The 19,822-nt window shown below is 49.8% G+C and overlaps 1 protein-coding gene across 2 annotated transcripts in view; it reads left to right on the top strand.

The window, feature by feature from the left end:
* Positions 1-1,141: 1,141 nt before the first annotated feature.
* Positions 1,142-19,822, top strand: part of GANAB (glucosidase II alpha subunit) — a 34,763-nt gene continuing 16,082 nt past the window's right edge. The window contains exons 1-12 of one of the 2 annotated variants that reach the window (XM_082202107.1): positions 1,142-1,163; positions 5,694-5,795; positions 6,729-6,837; positions 8,085-8,212; positions 8,969-9,148; positions 10,533-10,598; positions 14,667-14,766; positions 15,175-15,268; positions 15,504-15,600; positions 15,844-16,024; positions 17,776-17,929; positions 18,714-18,949. In XM_082202107.1, the coding sequence (XP_082058233.1) occupies positions 5,701-5,795; positions 6,729-6,837; positions 8,085-8,212; positions 8,969-9,148; positions 10,533-10,598; positions 14,667-14,766; positions 15,175-15,268; positions 15,504-15,600; positions 15,844-16,024; positions 17,776-17,929; positions 18,714-18,949 (1,440 nt within the window). In that variant the 5' untranslated portion in view covers positions 1,142-1,163; positions 5,694-5,700. The remainder of the gene's footprint in view (positions 1,164-5,693; positions 5,796-6,728; positions 6,838-8,084; positions 8,213-8,968; positions 9,149-10,532; positions 10,599-14,666; positions 14,767-15,174; positions 15,269-15,503; positions 15,601-15,843; positions 16,025-17,775; positions 17,930-18,713; positions 18,950-19,822) is intronic. The other variant, XM_082202108.1, reaches the window with a different exon arrangement.

Here is a 19,822-nt window from a genome sequence, read left to right on the forward strand (position 1 = left end):
TCCAGGTGTCATTGGGCTTTAGCTCTCATCAGCCCCAGGGAGTACAGGCAACAGGGAAGTTGCAGTTCATCAGCACCTGGAAGGCCACAAGGTCACCTCAACTCTAATCACTACACCACACTGCCTTTCTTGATAGCTTAGAATTCAGTGCAGCTTTTACCATGTCAAACTTATTGGCAGCAGCTCTGTAGGGTTTAATTCGGGGTAAATTCTTAGCCCTACATGGAGACACTAATGACTGAATTATTGGGACCTTCTGCATGAAAGCAGGTGCTCTGCTGTTGAGCTATGGCCCTCTCGCCATCACCAGCTACCTGACCCTGTTAACTGATGACTGGTGCCATATCCACACTGTACATTTAAGCCGCATGGCTTCCCTTGAATAATAATGGGAACTGTAATTTAAGGGTGTTAGGAATTGTAGCTCCTAAGGATAAACTGCAGTTTCCAGGGTTTGGGGGTGGAGAAGCCACGACTGTTAAAGGGGTAGGTTTTTAGCTTTTAAAATTTTATTTGACTAAATCATTCAAAGGGAGATGTGTGTTGGAATAAAAGAGGATATATACAGCCCCAAATGAACAGAGTGTAGTATAAGCCCTCAAAAGAAAAATAGCTCCGCTGGGTTTGGGGCATTGCGGTGGGGGACAGCTGGGTTCTCGTTTTTGGCTAGATGAACACACATCCTACTGCTCACTTTCTAAGATTTCAGAAAGGAGCCAGCACCAGTCGAAGACTCCTTTCTCAGAATCGGATCCCTGACGTTCATTCCCCCAGGACGGGACCCAGGCGTTCGAGTTTCCTATCTCACAATAGGATCCAGGCACCGAAGCTTCCTGTCATCATGATTTCCCAGAATGGGACCCAGGCGTCCGAGCACTGCCTGCCCGCATCCCCATCCGCTCCCGGGAAACGTGCCTTTGCCGCCGTGCCTTAGCGGCCTCCGGTGTACGCACGCGCCGGGAAAGCCCGCTCATGAATAATGCAACAGCGAGTGGGAGGGACCAGCGGCGGAGCGGCCGGCCGGCCGATTCGAGAAGCGAAGGGGCGGGCTCATGCCGCGGGATCCAATAAGAAGCCTCGGTGGGGACGGGGTGGGGCTGATAACCCTCGGCGGGAGGGGGGAGTGAAGCGGGATCCAAGATGGCGGCAGCAGCAGTAGGGAGGTGAGAGCGAGGCTCACTTGTGGGGTGGCGGCTATGCGGGGTAGGGCGTGGGGGGAGGGCTGTTTTCAGAATGGCTTCCCTCCCTCCCCACCGAAGACCACCAACTCTTCATTCCTCCTGAATGACCCTTCAACTTCCGGGGCTTCCCTTCAGCCCCCCCGCTCCCTTCCCACAGTCGCCTTATTCCCGCCCTCCAGCCCCACATGGTCTCCCCGCCCCCATTGTGCTTCCACGTCGCTTCTGGAATAGACCTCCTTCCCTCAGGCCGCCCCACAGGTGCGCGTGCTGCTCCTTGCCCCGCATCGCCGCCAGCCCCTGCTCACCCACCCAGCTCATGGCCCCCGAATCCCTTGCAGGACCCCTTTCCATTTCTCCACCCCCCACAAGCCCCTCCTAAGGCTTGCAGACCCCTTACAATGCAGCCACCTGCCTGCACGTCTGTCTACCTGTGCTGTGCGCACACGATGCATTTAAAACACCCAGTGCAAAGAATCCTGGGAACTAATTCACCCTGTCAGGGATCTACAGTTCCCAGCGCCCTTAACCAACTGCACTTCCCTGGACATTTTGCGGTGTAGCTAGGCCTCCCAATGTATGGTGTGGGTGCGACCTCTCCACAATTATTTTCTATTATGAAGCAGATAATCCAATATTTCCATTCTGGCAGACTGAGTTCAGGGGACACAATCCAAAACCATCTAAGCAAAACCAAGGCTGGGCTTTGATTTCAAACTTAGTTTGCAAGATTCCTCTAGGGATCTGGTTTGACTGTGAGAACAGGATCTTGGACTAGATGGGCCTTTGACTTGATCCAACTGTCCTTTGTAGCCCATTGGCTAGCCCGCCGTGCTCTGTACCAGTTATTAAGAAGCACAGCACTGACCCTTTTTGCTTGTTGACTATTTCATTTTCAATTACTTTTATTTTGTATGTTCTTGAGGACTGGAAGCTTTCTTCTGCTGAGATTTACAGAAAACTATGAAAATGATTTGTACTGTGGACTGTGCTCTGCTCAGTTGAGAACACTGATCCACACATTTTTGCATAGCCATGGGTCTGTGCTGTAGAGCATCTGATTGGAGATGCCGCTGGCAGTCAGTGTCAAGAACGCTGGGCTAGATGGACCATTGTGCCAACTCAGTACAAAGCAGCTTCCTATGTACCTGTGCTGTGTTCACAGCTCAGTGGTAGAATATCTGCTTTGCATACAGAAGGTCCCAGGTTCAGTCCGCAAAATCTTTAGATAGAGCTGGAAGAGATCCCTGCCTAAAACCCTGGAGAGCTGTTGCCAGTCAGCTTAGACAAGACTGGGCTAGGTGGACTAATAGTCTGATTCTATATAAGTTGGTTTCCTATGTTCCCTAATACCCATCCCAATTGTAGCTCTTGTGATTGAACCATGGCATGGTTGTGATGATTTCCCTTACGTTTGTTCTTGTTCTGTGCTTCAAAATACTTTTCAAAATAATGTGAACCACCAAAAAGGACAGATCCCTGCCTCGAGAAACTATGTTTTGAAAAAGATGAGGAACCAAAAAATAAAGGGGCCGCTTTTCTTTTTATCTTTTTACTGAAACTTCCTTCAGAACTTCGTGCTTTTGCATGTGAGGTCTTGGCCAGCCCAGTGTGCTGATCCTTCTATTAGCACAGTGTTTCCCAACCACTGTTCCGCGGCACACTAGAGATGTTGCCTGGTGTGCCGCGGGAAAAATTAAAAAATTTGAAAGATTTTTTTTAAGTCAAATTTTTGATTGGGGCGCCGTCACTAGATGACCCCTGGGGTTCCCTCCCTCCCGCTCTGCACCTCCCTCCTCCTCCTCCTCCGGGGAGGCCTCCGGGGAGGCCCTTCCTGCGAGGTGGGTCAGGCGAGTGGCCCAAGGGAGCACCCAGGGATTGTCCTGGCCAGGTGGGGTGATTTGAACCCTGCTCTCTGCCCGGTCTTCGTCCTCATTTAGCCCCCACATGTGCATGACTGTGCATGACTGAGGTTTTCCCCCCTCCTCTTGGCTATGGTGTGAGTCTGTGCTGTTAATTAATGGGGTTCTGCCTTCGGAGAAGATGAGCCAGCCCTCAAGGAGGTGATTATGTAATTTGCTAGCAATTCATGTCCCTCCCGGCGTGACGCTGCGCGCTGACATCACGGGGCTGTAATGGTGGTGTGCCTTGAGATTTTTTTCATGAAACAAGTGTGCCTTTGCCCAAAAAAGGTTGGGAAACACTGTATTAGCACATGGCTCCTGCTTTTCAGCCTTTGATCACTCAAATGCAGCATGTGTGGAAACAGGCACTGACCTTCACACCAGCAGTGGAGAGCTCTGTTTGCCCTTTGCACTCTCCCTGTGCCCATAGTTTTGTCTCTAGAAGCTGCTTCCTGATCACTGAATACACAGCAGATGGCTGGATCACATCTTGGCATTCCTGCTATGAATGAGTCTGTTCTTCGAGAACAGGTGTTGGCAGATTTTACAGTCGCATCTACTCTATACATTGAAAGCACTCTCATGCTCTTTTAATAATCATGACTCCCTGTTTCCCGCTCAAGAATCCTGGGAACTGTAGTTTGTTAAGGGTGCTGAGAATTGTTGGGAGAACCTTCAAGAGCTATGATCCTCTACATCCTTAACAAAACACAGAATTCTTTGGGGAAGCCTTGATTGCTCAAGTGGTATAAAAACACTGTTCTTATTATGTATTAACATACCCATTTATTTATTAAAGTGTTTATAGACTGCATTTTCAAAAAATTTATAGCAGGTTGGTATACAGTGTACAAAATTACATTAAGAGACATAAAAACATCAGTAAGAATATCAGTAGATATTTATTGGCAAAAAGAAATCCACATTGCAAAGGCCTGTCTGAATAACAGTTTTTTTGGAGATACATGAAAGGAGGCGGAGATGATTCCTGCCAATCCTTCACTGGCAGGAAGTTTCACAGAGCAGGGGTCACCGAAACCCAGGGTTATGGGGGACCACGAGAAGCACCCCATTGCAGGATGCCAGTGGTCAAGGTAGAACATAATGCTGAGGCAGGGCTTTCAATGTGTTGTGGATGTGAGCAAGGGCCGTTTAGGCGGAATCCCACTCTGGTGTTTTTACTAAGGCCCCAAGCTCCACCATTCAGAGACAGGTATAGTGGCTGGAGATGAGAAGGAAGCACCTCATGAGCCAGAAATGGGGATAATGTATGTGTACAAGTACAAATCCCCTTGAATGAGCTGCATATGTGGAATTCTAACTGCCTAATTTTGAGAGAGAGAAAAGCTTTTTCTTGTTGCTGTTGTTAAATAATTAGGAGCCAGAACCCCTTGTTGATGTTCTGCCAATGCTGATTTGTGTGTGAGTGCATTTTTGCATGCCTGCCCAGACATATAATTTGGTTACCTACATTTTACTCTTTTATTCTGCCTTTTAATCATAATGGTTTTGTGCATTTCTAATTGGTTAGTAGATTTCAGCTATTGTTTATCTATAGTTTTAGTTGTACACCATGTAAAGAGGTTTGTAAAAAATACGTGATTTATAAATCCCCGGCATAAAAAAAAAAAAATCATGTTGTGTAGATCAGGCACATGTTTAGTGCTCTACAGATCCTAGCTTCGATCCCCAGTACATCTAGGTCAGGCTGGCAAAGCCTGTTGTCTGAGACCCTGGAGAAATGATGCCAGTGTAGACAGCAGTGAGTTAGATGGAGCAATGGTCTGCTTTGGTGTAAAGCGGTTTTCTGTGTTCCTATCTGGTGATCTTTCTTTTCGTCATTACTACACTACAGATGAGATAAGCCAATCCAGAAGCCATCTTTCAGTTGAGAGCTTGCGCAGGACCTGTGTTTTTTAAACACTGTGGGGAAGGGCTGTAGTTCAGTGGTAGAGCATCCGCTTTGAATGCAGATGGTCTCAGCAGTCCTGATTACCCCCCACCAAAGGATTTTGTTTAATGCTAGAGTATGATTCTCTTAATGAGCCACACATTGGGCAAAAGATTCCTGCATTGCTGGGGTTCTACTTGATGACCCTCATGGTCCCTTCCAACTCTACACTTCTGTGATTCCATTACTCTATCTATCTTCTGGGGACCATTCCCATTCTCCTTTCCCTTTTTCAGTGAAGCAGTTGAGCTGCCTGTGTCAGTGGGATCTTAGCTTTGAAAAGGCATTCTGTGTCTGTGCTGCTTGGGTTAGGCTGGTGTAGGAATTCCAGATGGCACCTGGGCCTTAAACATCCCTTTTGAGCACATTCCAGGTAGTTGTAGGATGAACCTTGTTGGTTAATGCTAGCTGGCCTGGAGCAGGCACCTTTCGTGAGACCCTGGTCCATCTAGCTCAGTATTGTCTGCACTTACTGGCAGCAGCACTCCAGGGTTTCAGGCAGGGAGTCTGCCCTACCGCTGCCTGGAGATAAATCCGGGGCCGTTTGCATCAAAACGCACTTGCTATCTCTGTGAGCCAGCAGCCCTCAAGTACAACTGGTGGTGGGGAGTCTGCAAGTTAACAATGTGTTGCATGGAGAAATGTCTTCCTTCTCAATAGACTCGAGATGGCAGCTCTTGCTTGGTTAGCTCTTTCCCTGGGTGTTGTCACTGCTGTGGACAGAAGCAACTTCAAGACATGCGACCAGAGCTCCTTTTGCAAGTAAGTTGGGCGTCTTATCTCTGCTGTCAGAGGAGGACTCTCCAGTGGGGAAAGCGTTGCTGTTGCACTCAGGGTCTGCTTGTGGTCTTCCCTTACTGCTTGTGGTCTTCCCTTACTGTTTGACCAGTACAGTGGTACCTCTGGATGCGAATGGGATCCGTTCCAGAGCCCCATTCGCATCCTGAAGCGGACGCAACCCATGCGTGCGCGGGTCGCAATTCGCCGCTTCCGCGCATGCACGTGACGTCATTTTGAGCGTCTGTGCAAGCGGCGAAACCTGGAAGTAACGCGTTCTGTTACTTCCGGGTCACCTCGGAGCGCAACACGAAAACGCTCAACCTGAAGCATATTTAACCCGAGGTATAAGAGCAGGATACAGGACCAGGTAGGCCTCCGGCCTGATCCAGGAGGCTCTTATCTTCTTACAATAAAAGCATCAGCCAGCCACTGATTTTGATTCCCCCCACCGGCCAGAGTGTGCCTCTGAACAGCAGTTCCTGGAAATCATTTACTGTTGTCGTCAACAGGCTTCCCACCGAGGTATCTGGCTGACCAGTGTGGAAACAGGATGCTGGACTTGATGAGCAGTGCTTGTCTGATGTTCTTGTTATTTATTTCTTCATTGTATTGCTCCAAAGGAGCCCAGAGTGAAAAATAGCAGCATTAAAACAATATTAGTAAAATCAGCTTAGAAACATTTTTTTAAGAAAAAAGTTTAAATGTTTGCCCTGGCTGAGGAAAAAGGGCTGGCACTCATTTCCTCAACAGGATTCCTGTTCCCTGAGGAAGGGCTGCGGTCCTTTCCCTGTGCCGTGAAGTTTCCTCTTGTGGCTACGAGTACAGAAACAAACAAGCTTCCTAAAATGGGAGGGGGAGATAGTAAAAGGTGGCCCTGATCATTTGCCTCCAGTAACCATGGTTTCCTCTCCCTAGGCGCCAGAGGAATGTGGAAGCTGGGAGTTCACCCTACAGAGCGCTGCTGGAGTCGTTGCAGCTCAGCCAGGATTCCATGAAAATCCAGCTCATCAATGAAGCAAACAAGGTGAATTGATGAGTTGAAACCCTAGGTAGCCGTGGTGGTGTAGTGGTTAGAGTGTTGGACTAGGACCTGGGAAATCGGGGTTCAAATCCCCACTCAGTCATGAAGCTCTATGGGTGACCTTGGGCCAGTCACATTATCTTGCCCTACCTCACAGGGTCCTTGTAGGGAATAACTGAGGAATGGGATGAACCATGCACTCTTGGGAGAAAAAGGTAGGATATAAATGCAGTAAATAAGCTCTTCTGCTTACCTGCTTAAGAAAGCTGAAGCGGCCAGCCAGATGGAGATGTCAGTCACCAACCTGGCGTCCAGGGATCTCCATGTGGTCGCGATGGGACCCATGTAATTTGCAAAACACGCCTGGTACCTAGCTAATTTTGAACACTGGTTGGAGGGCATCTGCAAGAGAGACCTTGGATAACTGCTGCCCTAGAGGAGAGAGTGCTTGACTACAGTGCCAAATTTATGACCTGGTATAAGGGGACGCGGGTGGCGCTGTGGGTTAAACCACAGAGCCTAGGACTTGCCGATCAGAAGGTTGGTGGTTCGAATCCCTGTGACGGGGTGATCTCCTATTGCTTAGTCCCTGCTCCTGCCAACCTAGCAGTTCGAAAGCACGTCAAAGTGCAAGTAGATAAATAGGTACCGCTCCGGTGGGAAGGTAAACGGTGTTTCCGTGTGCTGCTCTGGTTCGCCAGAAGCGGCTTAGTCATGCTGGCCACATGACCCGGAAGCTGTCTGCGGACAAACACCGGCTCCCTCGGCCAATAAAGCGAGATGAGCGCTGCAACCCCAGAGTTGATCATGACTGGACTGGTCAGGGGTCCCTTTACCTTTTTATAAGGCAGATATCCTACATCTGTGTAGCTCAGTGGAAGAACAGATGGCTGGTGTAGAGAAGCTCACAATTTCAATCCCCCTCAGCTCTTCACTAAAAACAACCTCCATTTGCAAGGCTGGAAAGTCCCTTATCTGAATTTTTGGAGAGCTGCTGCCAGCCAAACATAGGCCACGCTTGTAAACATACATGTATCAGGCAACAGTCTCAGCTTTGGGGCTGGAGCCTCAGTGTAAAACAGGGACAGGGAACCTGGGGGCCCTGCATATGTCATTGGACTCCATCAGCCCCAGCCAGAATGGCCAGCACTCAGGTACAATGGGAGCTGTACTCCAGCAACATCTGGAGGGCCACAGATGTTCCCCACCTCTGGAAAAAGACAGGACTTGACCCTGCTCTCTGCCTCCAGGTCCCTCTCCTCCTTGAGCTCTACGGCTTGAAAGGGAACATGACCCGGATCCGGATCAATGAGTTGAACCCGCTCAAGCCCCGCTATGAGGTACCAGATGTGTTAGTCCAGGACCCGCCCACTACCAGGTACGCAGATGGAGGGTCATTTATGCATCCTAGCTCACCGTGGGTTGTGAGGAGAAGGCACAGCGGTTTAGTGTAGGGGCAGGGAACCTCAGGCCCAGGGTGGGATGGGGAATTTGTGTTTGTTGCCCCACCCACTTTCCCTCTCAAGCCCCACCCACCACTTGCATGGGGCCTCCAGAAGGTTATGTCACACTTGTAAAGTTTCCCTGCTTTAAAGGGAACCCTTTCTCCTGGGGTGGGGGAGCAAAACAGCATCTGCCCTTCCTTTCCGCGTGGGAAGATCCAGCACGATCTTGTCGACGCCTAGTTGATTCCCACCACAAAGAAGCAGCAGTCTATAGTAGGGCTGGGTGATAACTGGTTTTCAACATCGCAATATATCACCAGCTAAGCTTCGCAATATACTGAGGTGTCACAATGTCAGAAATAAGGATGGAGCTATGTAGAGGCATTGGTTGGCTTTATGGTTTTTCTCACATCATGATTTTTGCATAGCAAAAAATAATATTTGCTATGCGAATCACACATATCATGATTTGTGGTGCATTGATAGGTCAAAGATCACGTTTTGAACTTAAAACTGGGTTTGGACAATACATCAATATATCGCCCAGCCCTAGTCTATAGAATAGTGCCCAGGATCTCGCATGTAGCCATGAGGATATCTTCCTGCCCTCCCTTTGGACACTTCCCTTTCTTCATGCCACCCGCTCTGTTCTTTCCCCTTAATCCTCCCACCCCCGCCTCCCACCAAAGATTATCTGTCACAGGCCGGGACGATAACAGCGTGGAGCTGTCCCTGGGCGAGGGGAACCACAAGCTGATTCTGACGGCCAAGCCCTTCCGCATGGACTTGCTGGAAGGGCGGGAGCTGGTGCTGAGCGTCAACTCCCGGGGGCTTCTTGTCTTTGAGCACCTGCGGCAGCGGAAGGACTCGTGAGTACTGGGGCCGTCGGCACAGGGAGAGGGAGGGGAATGCTGTTCCTGGCTTCTAGGCAGCTTCTGTCTTCCTCAAACGAAAAAGCTCAAGCAAACAAACAAGGGAAAGGGGATCTGTCAACAGGCAAGATTGGGGTGTACCTGACAGGTGGGAGCCTGCTGCTTTCAAGTCTTCTAGGAAAAGCGGCTGACCTGGGGAAATGGGGTGTAGAAAAGAGAGGTCGACCTCCTCTTCCAATTCACATCCTTTCCCTCCCTATTCCAGAATGGGTTGGGAGGGATATTCGGTATGAGGCAGGAGTCCTGATTTGTGGAAAGCGGGGCGGCCTGTTTCATAGAATAATAATTTGTAGAGTTGGGTGGGACCCGAAGAGTCATTTAGTCCCAACCCTCTGCACTGCAGCTAAATAACCCTTTTAGCTGCAGTCCGCTTTTTCTTCCAGCAGGAGCAAGGGGTGCTCCGAGTGAGCTATGTAAGTGCTTCACAGGTGTCTGCAAAAGGGGCCTGTGCCAGAAGCCTTTCTGGATGTGTTTTAACCCCACTCTCTCATTGGGAAGTTCTACCAGGCAAGACCTGGTAAGAAGATGGGGCTCTGTGGTGCTTTTCGTCTCCAGCTTCCCACCAGCGGGGGTCACTGTAGTGATGTCTCAACCTCCATTCGGGGCTGGGCGAGCGAGCACAGGCCTCTTTGTATGGGTCTCACACCCTCTCTTTGGGACACAAGGCCAGAAGTTTCTATCATCCAGGGTGTTGGAGAAGAGGGAGGGGTATAGCTTAGGTCGGCCTTCCCGTCCTGGTGCTCTCTGGGTGGTGTTGGACTATGGCTCCCACCAGGCACAGCCCAGTAGTCAGTGGTGATGGGAATTGTAGTCCAGCAACATCTGGGTGAGCTGCGCTGCAGTGAGATCCTGGAGGCTGAACTACGTCATCTCCAAGATCTCTTCTAGCCCTGTGATTCATTCTCTGGAGCGAGAGCATGTCACAAGCACATCTCTTCAAGCAGGGCTAGGAAACCTGCTTCCTCTGCTGTTGGGACTCCAAATCCCATCAGCCTCAGCTGGCCTGGCTGGGTCTGATGGGAACTGAAGTTCAAAGTGTCTGGAGGACACCAGGTTCGGGGAAGACTGTGCTAGGGAAAGCAGCAGGCTTTCTGTACAAGGGGTGGCAAGGGGGTCTCAGTTTACCCACCCTCCCCCCTTTTCCCCACCCTGCTCCCCAGCCCCGGTTGTCCTGGAGGGGAGAGCAGGGCCCTTTTCAGGGGTGGTTGGGGGGCTGGCTGGAGGGATGTGTCTCTACGTCTCTGGGATTCCTTGCACTGACTCTCGTTGTGTTTTCTGTTTTTGTTGGTTTGTGCCTCCCCCTCCCGCTCGGCCCCCCCAGTTTCTCGGATAAAGTTAGTAGCACGGTCGTTAGCATTTGGGATAGGATCAAGAACCTTTTCTCTAGGTAAATCTGCAGCTTCTGCTACTGTTTCTAAAACCTTCCCCACCCACCCCTGCCGCCGCCTAGACAGTGGCTCTGCCATTCCCTGCGCCGTATTTGGGAATCCCTGTGGTTAGTTGCTGCCCTCTCAAATCCTTGAGGGGTGTGCGGCAACCTTTAGCTTTGTTTCCAAGGTGTGCATGAACGCATTTGACTGTCCCGATTCCCGCAAACCTTGCCTTGAGTAAGTTCATGAAGTTGAATTCATTGCAACTCAGTGCTGTGCTGGCAGCAGCCAAATCAAAGTGTCCTTGTTAAAAATAAAAGTAAAAAGTCTGGGTGTGATCTAGCCAGAGTTAAGTCGTTTTACTTTCAACATAGTAAAGTTGAAACCCAATGCTTAGGTTTATTCTGTTTTTCCTGAAGTTATATTATTATCATTGTTGTTACCACCCCATCAGTGTACATGGCATCTTAGCAGTACATAGGGAGGTGTGGGCAACCTGTGGCTTTCCAGATGTTGCTGAACTACAACTCCCATCATTACTGACTTGACAGGGCTGATGGAGGTTGCAGTTGAGCAACATCTGGAAGGCCAAAGTCCCCCCACTCCTGACATAGGCAGCCTAAAATCTTTAGACAGTGGAGAATTACAGCAAAGGGTTTGGGCAAAATCCTGGGTTTTGGTTAGGAATGAGTTCTGGGAGGATGAGCCAATAGCCTTGGGGTGAATGGGATTTTGAACGGGATTTGAATAAAAAGGAAGAGGAAGCTGCCCTACCTCCAGCTCAGTATTGTCTACACCAGCTGGCAGCAATTCTCCAGGGTTTCAGGCAGGGGACATTCCCAGCCCTGTCTGGAGATGCTGGGGACTGAACCTGGCACCTTCCGCATGCCAGGCAGATGCTCTGCCACTGAGCTATGGCCCTTGCTCACAAACACCCATGCTCAGAGAGATGAAGTTCTAGGCATAAAGGCATCAAAGCATGCTTCACTTGGGCTGGATCATGTCCTTTTGTCCTTGCCGCCTATGATTTCTAACTCTGTCCCAGGGTGTTAAGTAATTTTCCCAACTCTTTCACACATTTTGTTTGCTTGCTCTTTGAGAAGAAACACAAAGGTAGTGTGCAAATGAGGCAAATAGATTACCAGATATGATACAAATGCATACCAAAGAAATATTGTGGCACCTTAAAGCAGGGGTGGAGAACATCAGTGGCCTTCCTAAGGGTGCTGGTCTACTACTCCCATTTCCCTCGATCATTGACCATGCTGACTGGGGGCTGGTGGGAGTTGGAGTCCAACATCATCTGGAGGCCCACAGGTTGCCCACCCCTCCTTAAAGCCTTATGCCAGTGTTTCCCAAACCTGGGTCTCCAGTTGTTTTTGGCCTACAACTCCCATCACCCCTAGCTTTCAGGACCAGTGCCCAGGAATGATGGGGATTGTAGTTCAAAAACAGCTGGAGACCCAAGTTTGGGAATCGCTGGCTTACATGCTTATTGCGGCACAGTTTCATGTCTCTTGAGTCCGCAAAAACATCTGCCGTGATAAAAGCGTAATATTCAGAGATAAACGTGTCCCTATATTCAGTGAGGTTTACTCCCAGGTAAGCGAGTATGGGATTGTAGCCTAAATTTATTAGTCTGTTGCTGAGACTCCAGCTCAGCTAGCATGGCCACCAACCAGGAATAATGGGAGTTGTAGTCCAGCAATCTCTGGAGGGAGCCTCACTGTCTGCCACTGCTTAAAGGTCCTGCAGTATTCTTCTCTTTGTACATCATGCAGTTAAAGGACTGTTTTAAGAGTGCCATAGCTGGTTGCCGCGTCTTTAGAGTACGCTGGGTGGCAACGCTGGGCAGTGGTGGAGACCCTGTGGCCCTCCAGTTGTTGTTAGACTCCAACTCCCATCAGCCCTAGCCACCATGGCCAATTGTTAGGGATGCTGGGAGTTGTAGTTCAACAAATGTTCTCATGCTCCATCAGCCCCAGGCAGCATAGTCAATGGTCAGGGACGATGGGAGCTGTACTCTAGCAGCATTCGGTGGGCAAAAGGTTCCTCATGTCTGGTTTACTGCCATGTAACGTGTGGAAAAAGTATTGCGATCGTATCTGCAATTTGCAGGCTGCGATAAGCCTAAGAGACCAGTCTTGATGTCAGATCCAACTTTCTGATATGTTTCTTACGGTCTCGCATAAAAAGCAAAGAAAACAAATGAAGTGAAATTCCCAAATGTTTGTCTTTTGAAGCAACGTGTGCCAGTGTAGGAGATCAAGACCCATTTTGCCACTCATTGCGTATAATGCATTTCTAGTTGCAGAAATGTTGGACTTTCTATTGCCTTTTTTGGTTATTCTCCGTGCTGGTTGGTATCGGGAGGTTGCTGCTAATCGAAATTGTTTCATATCGGAGAGGGAGCTCACGCTTTTAAGTCCTTGCCAGAAGGACATGCTGATGGGCTGCTTGCTGCTGTCTCCTTTCTCTATTTCTGTGTAGACCATGTTTAGTCCTAGATGAGAGCTTGCGTACTTCCAAACCCATGGCCCTGCCGGATTTCCTTTAAACTCACACACTGTGCATCAGGGGTGTTATGTATGGCTTGGTGACAGCAATCCAGATGTTTTTCTCCCTTAAAAAGTACATAGAGTTGAAACTGGAAGTTGGAAGAAAGATGTCCCGTTTCAGCTCCATGTGCTTTTTTAAGTCTTAGATTAATTCTGCTATATATGACTTTCACCCAGATCTCTTGGAAAAACAAGGTCCGTATGTGTGTGCTTTTCTCTTTCTGTCTTGTGGGGGGCAGCGGGGAGAGATCCAGCTGAGGGGAGAGAGAAGTGGCTGGCAGAAGACCCTCACTCAAAATTCCAAATGTGCCCCCAGACATTAAAAAGTTGATGTGCCCCAGTCTGAGGGGAACCATTGGCCTTCTAGATGCCGCTGGACAACAAATCCCATCATCCCTGACCATTGGATCACAGTGGCTGGGCCACAGATTCTCAAGCCTAAGTGAAGACCTTCACACCCACACCCACCCACACGTAGCAGGCAGTTCCACTCTCTGAGAAGTGAGTGTAGTTTTCCAAATTTTGCAGCACCTTGGAATGCATTCCAAACTGCTTACCTGCCCACGGGGACCCCTTGTCACACCTGCTGATGAGCCCACATGCATTTCAGAGAATATCTGAGTGAGCAAGTGCTCTGATTGTTCAAGGAGCCAGCTGTGCTTGTTTAGGGTGCCCTCTTGTTTATGTGCTATCTAGCTGTTGCCCCACGCAAACCAAATGTGCCGAGAACACACGCAATATCCCTCTTCTCTGTTCTTTATGGGGTAAGGATAGTAATGCCTGGGGCAGCCGCTCCACTGTAAGACCTCTCAGGCCACAACCCCAGGCACACTTGCATCTTGAAGTGCAAACTCACTGAACACCACAGGGCTTGCTTCTGAACTGGTATGCATTAGACCTGCCTGGTTTAGTTGTTTGGCCGTCTGGGTTTTCATCAGCTGCTTGTTAGATGTGCAGATGAAGAAATAACATTTCTAATGAGAAAACCACCCTTGCAAATAAGCCTACAGCAGGCATAGGCAAACTCAGCCCCCCCCCCCAGATGTTTTGGGACTACAACTCCCATCATCCCTAGCTAACAGGACCAGTGGTCAGGGGTGATGGGAATTGTAGTCTCAAAACATCTGGAGGGCCAAGTTTGCCTGTGCCTGACCTAGAAGCACAACTGCAACACCCCCTTCTTCTTTAGGTGCAGGACGAAAAGCGGCCAGTCTAGAATGGGATTGGCAACCATTTCCCAAGAGCCCAGTGGGTTTCGAGCTGAGGGAACCAGAGCCTGGTTTTGCACTGTCCTCCGCCCCACAGCTGCCCACACTTCCCTTTCCCCTGCTAACTGGCTGGGCTGTGAATTGGTGTGTGCTGTGCTGCTTGTAGTGGACTAACGGTTCCAGCATTTCATTTGGGCTAGGACAAAGTTGGGATTTTGGTTTCCTTTTCCTTTCCAGCTGCCTGGATGGGGTCATGGGGTAGGTGGGGATTCTAGGCCTGAGCCTTCCTTTCTCCCCCCCCCCCCTTATTTTCTTCCAGAGAACCACCAAAGGAACCAGCATCAGAAGGGGAGGGGGCTGCTGAAGCCCCGGATGCCCCTTCGTCAGCGGAACCGGAGTCTACAGAGAAAACCGAGCAGGTGAGCACAGGGTGGGAAAGGTGTTCACCTGCAGTAGCAGCGAGGAACCTGTAGGCCTCCTGATAATGGGGGGCAACCATGGCCAAAGGGTGATGGGAGCTGTGCTCACCGACATCAGATTCTTCACCCCTGCTCTGCAGAGAGTAAGGGAGCTGAATGCTGAACCATTGTGAAGTGAACCACAGTCATGCCAAGCCCATGGTTTTTAATGAAGTGAATGAGCCTCTTGGGCTCACTCACTCTTCCCCCAGCCCTGCTCGGAGGAAATCAGAAGCTTCCAGTTCCAGTTTTGCTTAACCACAGTTTGTTGGATTTGAAGACTGAGAAGCAGTTAACAGTAACTGTGGTTTGCGTGAAGCACATCGACTTGAAACGGTGGCTTGAATTTCCTTTGTGTTGTTCTCGCAGGGTGAGGAAGCACCCAAAGGGGCTAGTGAGACAGAAGAAGAGCCAGGATCTTGGGAGGAAACATTCAAGACACACACAGACAGCAAGCCCAATGGTAAAGTCCTCTTAAGGAAGGCAATCCCAGAAGCATTTTGTTACTGCCCACTTGGGTTAACAGACCATGGTTTCAGATCCTGCTTTAGTAGCCTCTTGCAAACCATGGTTTGTTGCAAGTGTGCCCAAACCCTGCTTTGGTATTGAAGTGTAAGACACCTTAATGCCGCTCCACTTCCCTTCTTCCTAGCTCCCCCTCTCTTTCTCACTCTCTCTCTCTCTCTCTCTTTCTGCAGGTCCAACATCCGTGGGGCTAGATTTTTCGTTCCCAGGTGTGGAGAACGTGTATGGGATCCCAGAACACGCAGACTACCTCCGGTTGCGAACCACTGAGTAAGCCTGGGGCCTGACAGTGTTAATAGCAATGGTGGTGGGGTTCCCTGCGCACGCCCCCCCAATGGAGCTTAAGCAGTTGCAGGAGGGTTGTATGTGTGTGCCCTAGAGATTGAGGGGGGTGGGTGGTGTGTTGCTTTCCTAGGCACCCCAAATGGTGTCACGAGTATCAGGGAGGCAGCTGCGCCATTGGATTCACCCTGCATTTCCCCCTGCTGTTTCTAATTGCCAAATCCTTGGCAGGGGAGGGGACCCATACCGCCTCTATAACCTGGATGTCTTCCAATACGAACTTTATAACCCCATGGCTCTCTATGGCTCTGTTCCTGTCCTGCTGGCCCATAATCCCCAGCGCACTCTGGGCATCTTTTGGCTCAACGCGGCGGAGACCTGGGTGGACGTCACCTCCAATACAGCAGGCAAGGTACTGTTCCTCCAAGGGCGCGTCACCCCTTTTACTCCTTGTGTAAAACATGTTTTCATTCCTGCGTTGCAGGGAGTTGGACTAGATGACCCTCGCAGTACCTTCCAACTCTACAGTTCTATAATTCTAGGACAAGGAGATGGCTATATTTTTCCTCCACTGTGGCCGCAGTATTCCTCCAAATATCAATTGCTCGGAATCACAGATGGGGAGAGTTATTGTCACGCAGACTTGCAGGCTTCCCAGAGATCTACATCTGTTTGGCCACTATGAGAACAGGGACTAGATGGGCCTTTGGCCTGGTCCAGCAGGACTCCTCTTATGTTCTCCCTAGCTGAGACACATTGCACTCACCTGCACGAGACCCAAAGCAAATTGAGGTCTATTGACTTATTCCTCATCCAGCTATAATGCAAACTATAGGCCACATCTGCACTATACATTCAAAGCACTGTGATACCCCTTTGACGGTCACAGCTTCCCCCAAAGAATCCTGGGAACTGTAGTTTGCTAAGAGTGCCGAGAGTTGCTAGAAGACCCCTGTTCCCCTCACAGAGCTGTAGTGTAATTCCCAAAGTTCCCAGGGAAGATGGATCAATTGTTAAACCAATTTGGGAATTGTAGCTCTGTGAGGGGAATACAAGTCTCCTAATAACTCTCTGCTCCCTTTACCAGTTCCCAGGATTATTTGGGGGAAGCCATAATGGTTAAAGTGGTATTGTAGTGCTTTGAATGACTAGTGCGGATATGGCCATAGTTTGTTTCTTCTTCAGTTTCTTCTTCCATTATTAGTTGGTCTCTTTCACTTTGCTTCAGAACTGGCATCTCTATAGTGAGAGGAGCCTCTTCCATTTTCAGTCCTGCTGGCTTCAAAGGAACAGAGCTGTCAGCTCTTAATCTATCACCCGTGCAATGCCCACAATAGCAAGCTAGGATGAACATTTCATTTGCCTCTTTGCCCATGTGTATTTCAGTGGCAGTTGAAAAGGGGATGAAGCGCAACACCTTTGGCAATCTCCCCCCTGCTGCTGGTAGCTTGAAAGCGATCCTTATTGGAAGAGTGGCCATTTTGCATCCTTCAAAACACAGAACTGAAATCTGTGTGTAAGCTCCCCTGGCAAAGTGCCTTTTATCAAGCACACACATACACACCCAGTGCAAGCCATTCTGATTACCCACAATACTTGGATGTCAAGTGGACTTGGTGCACCCAAACCCAGGAAGGAGGGGGCAGAGGCAGGTGGATGCCAGGGGCTGACCTGGTTCAGGTTGTCATGGCAAAGTGGCCTGCTGCAAAAGAGGAAGACAAGGCAATGCATGAAAGCTTGTTTATGTAAAGCCAAACTATGGTTTGTTATTCCACCTGAGCTGATTGAATAGTTTGTCACCAGAGCCGTCTTTCCCATAGGGCTTAGTGGTGTGTTGCACCAGGGCGCCCGCCTCTTGGGCGCCCCAGCAAGTGGGGGAGCTGCGCAGCTTTGCCGGCAGCCTCCCCTTTCCCTGCACGCCCACCAGCTGTGCCCCACCAATCATAAGGCTGGCAGGCATGCAACTTCCCTCCCAAGCCTCTGCGAGGATCACTCTCCTGTAGCAGCATGGGGGAGAGTCCCCCCCCCCCAGGGCTTGCAGTGTGTAGCTAAGGCCTCCCGAACACTAGTCGTGGTAATTTGGGGGTGCTGGGCGGATATTTGCACCCCGGCGCCGCATCTGCTAAAGACGGCCCTGTTTGTCATCCCCAAACTCTTTCACAGACTCTGTTTGGGAAGATGTTGGATTACATGCAAGGAGGAGGCGAAACTCCGCAGACGGATGTTCGCTGGATGTCTGAGAGCGGGATCATAGATGCGTTTCTCTTGCTGGGCCCTACACCCACTGACATCTTCCAGCAGTATGCATCCCTCACAGGTGAGTGGGACAGAGATTGTGTTTACTCTGCTTCTGGAGGAAACTGGCTTTAAACAATGGCAGGGATTATCTATTTCCTTCTTTTCTTACCATACTAGTCCTAAGAGTAGACTGAAGTCAATGGCCATTATGTAGTCCTTTTTAAAAAAACTTTACTTTAAGCAAATAAATTTTGAGTTTATCCAATAAACAGAAGACCCCCAAACAGATATACAAGTATGTAAATATCATTAAGCTTCTGCTACAATCAAATGACTATTTTCATCAAGTTCCTAACAGTATATGTAGACTAGCATTCTCTTAACAAGGCTCCATTTTTTCCACAAAATGCATGTCTGTCTCTCCTCTATGGCCCTTACTATATTTATTAATTTTATAATAATAATTTTATTACGTACACCCTGCTCATCCAGCTGGGTTTCCCCCAGCCAATCTGGGCAGCTTCTAGCACATAGAAAAACTTAATAAAATGCCAAACATTAAAAAATTCCCGATGCAATTCAACCATAGATGCAATATCCCAAACTTTACTTTTCTGTTCCTCCAAAGTAGGGGCTCTCATATTTTTTCCAAATGTAACAATTGTTCAGGCTGCAGTCAAGACTGATTTTCTGTCCCTAAGTCCATTGCTTTCAAGGGGTTTGCTTTGAGTGAGACTTAGTTGGAGGCTCCAGGACAAAGTAGGCCCAGCAGTCTGACTTGCTTTAAGGCAGCATTTCTCTGGCCCACCCTCTGCGGGCATGAAGATGGGCAGGCGTCCTCGGCTGACCTTCCTTTCTCTCAGGAACCCAGGCCCTTCCTCCGCTCTTCGCCCTGGCCTATCACCAGAGCCGCTGGAACTACAACGACGAGGAGGACGTGAACACAGTGGACAACGGCTTCGACGAGCACGACATTCCCTACGACGTCATCTGGCTGGACATTGAGCACGCTGACGGCAAGCGCTATTTCACCTGGGATCCCAACAAGTTCCCCCGCCCCCGGGAAATGCTTCAGGGCCTGGCAGCCAAGAGGCGCAAGGTGAGGTTTGAGGAGACGTCCCTAGCTCTGGGACGCAGGTGGCGCTGTGGGTTAAACCACAGAGCCTAGGGCTTGCCAATCAGAAGGTCGGCGGTTCGAATCCCTGCGACGGGGTGAGCTCCTGTTGCTCGGTCCCAGCTCCTGCCAACCCAGCAGTTTGAAAGCATGTCAAAGTGCAAGTAGATAAATAGGTACCACTCCGGTGGGAAGGTAAACGGCATTTCCGTGCGCTGCTCTGGTTCGCCCGAAGCGGCTTAGTCATTCTGGCCACTTGACCCGGAAGCTGTACGCCGGCTCCCTCGGCCAATAAAGCGCGATGAGCACCGCAACCCCAGAGTCAGTCATGACTGGACCGAATGGTCAGGGGTCCCTTTACCTTTACCCTAGCTCTTAAGTTTCCCTGCAGGGACCTTGGAGCTTCCGCACACCCCATGATCATCTGATATGTGCCAGACATTAATGACATGTAACCATGGGCTAGAGCCTGGCTGGGGAACCTCAGGCAACAGTGCGGCCCTCCAGGCCTCTCTGTCTGGTCCCTGGGACTCTCTCCCCAGGCCACACTCCTCAGTGGCCCTGCTTTGCACTGCAGATATTTTTTCTGGCTGGCATGTGGCCTGCAGCTCTGATCATCATCTTCCTTCCCTGGAGGGGAGGGGTGCTTGAGCACTGTACGAATGTAAAATTAACATTCGTTGCTCCGCCCATTTTTGCATCTGATCTGGCCCCCCACTGGCATCTGGTCCTCAGAGGGTTACCTAGAAGGAAATGGTGTCCTAGTGCTGAAAATGCTTCCCCACCCCTGCCTTGTTGTTGGCATCCATCTGTCCAGAGAGACAATGGAGTGTGCCTCCAGGGGTGAATTCAAACTGC

The sequence above is a fragment of the Podarcis vaucheri genome, assembly GCF_965113315.1.
Source record: "Podarcis vaucheri genome assembly, chromosome: 16".
NCBI classification, from domain to species: Eukaryota; Metazoa; Chordata; class Lepidosauria; order Squamata; family Lacertidae; genus Podarcis; species Podarcis vaucheri.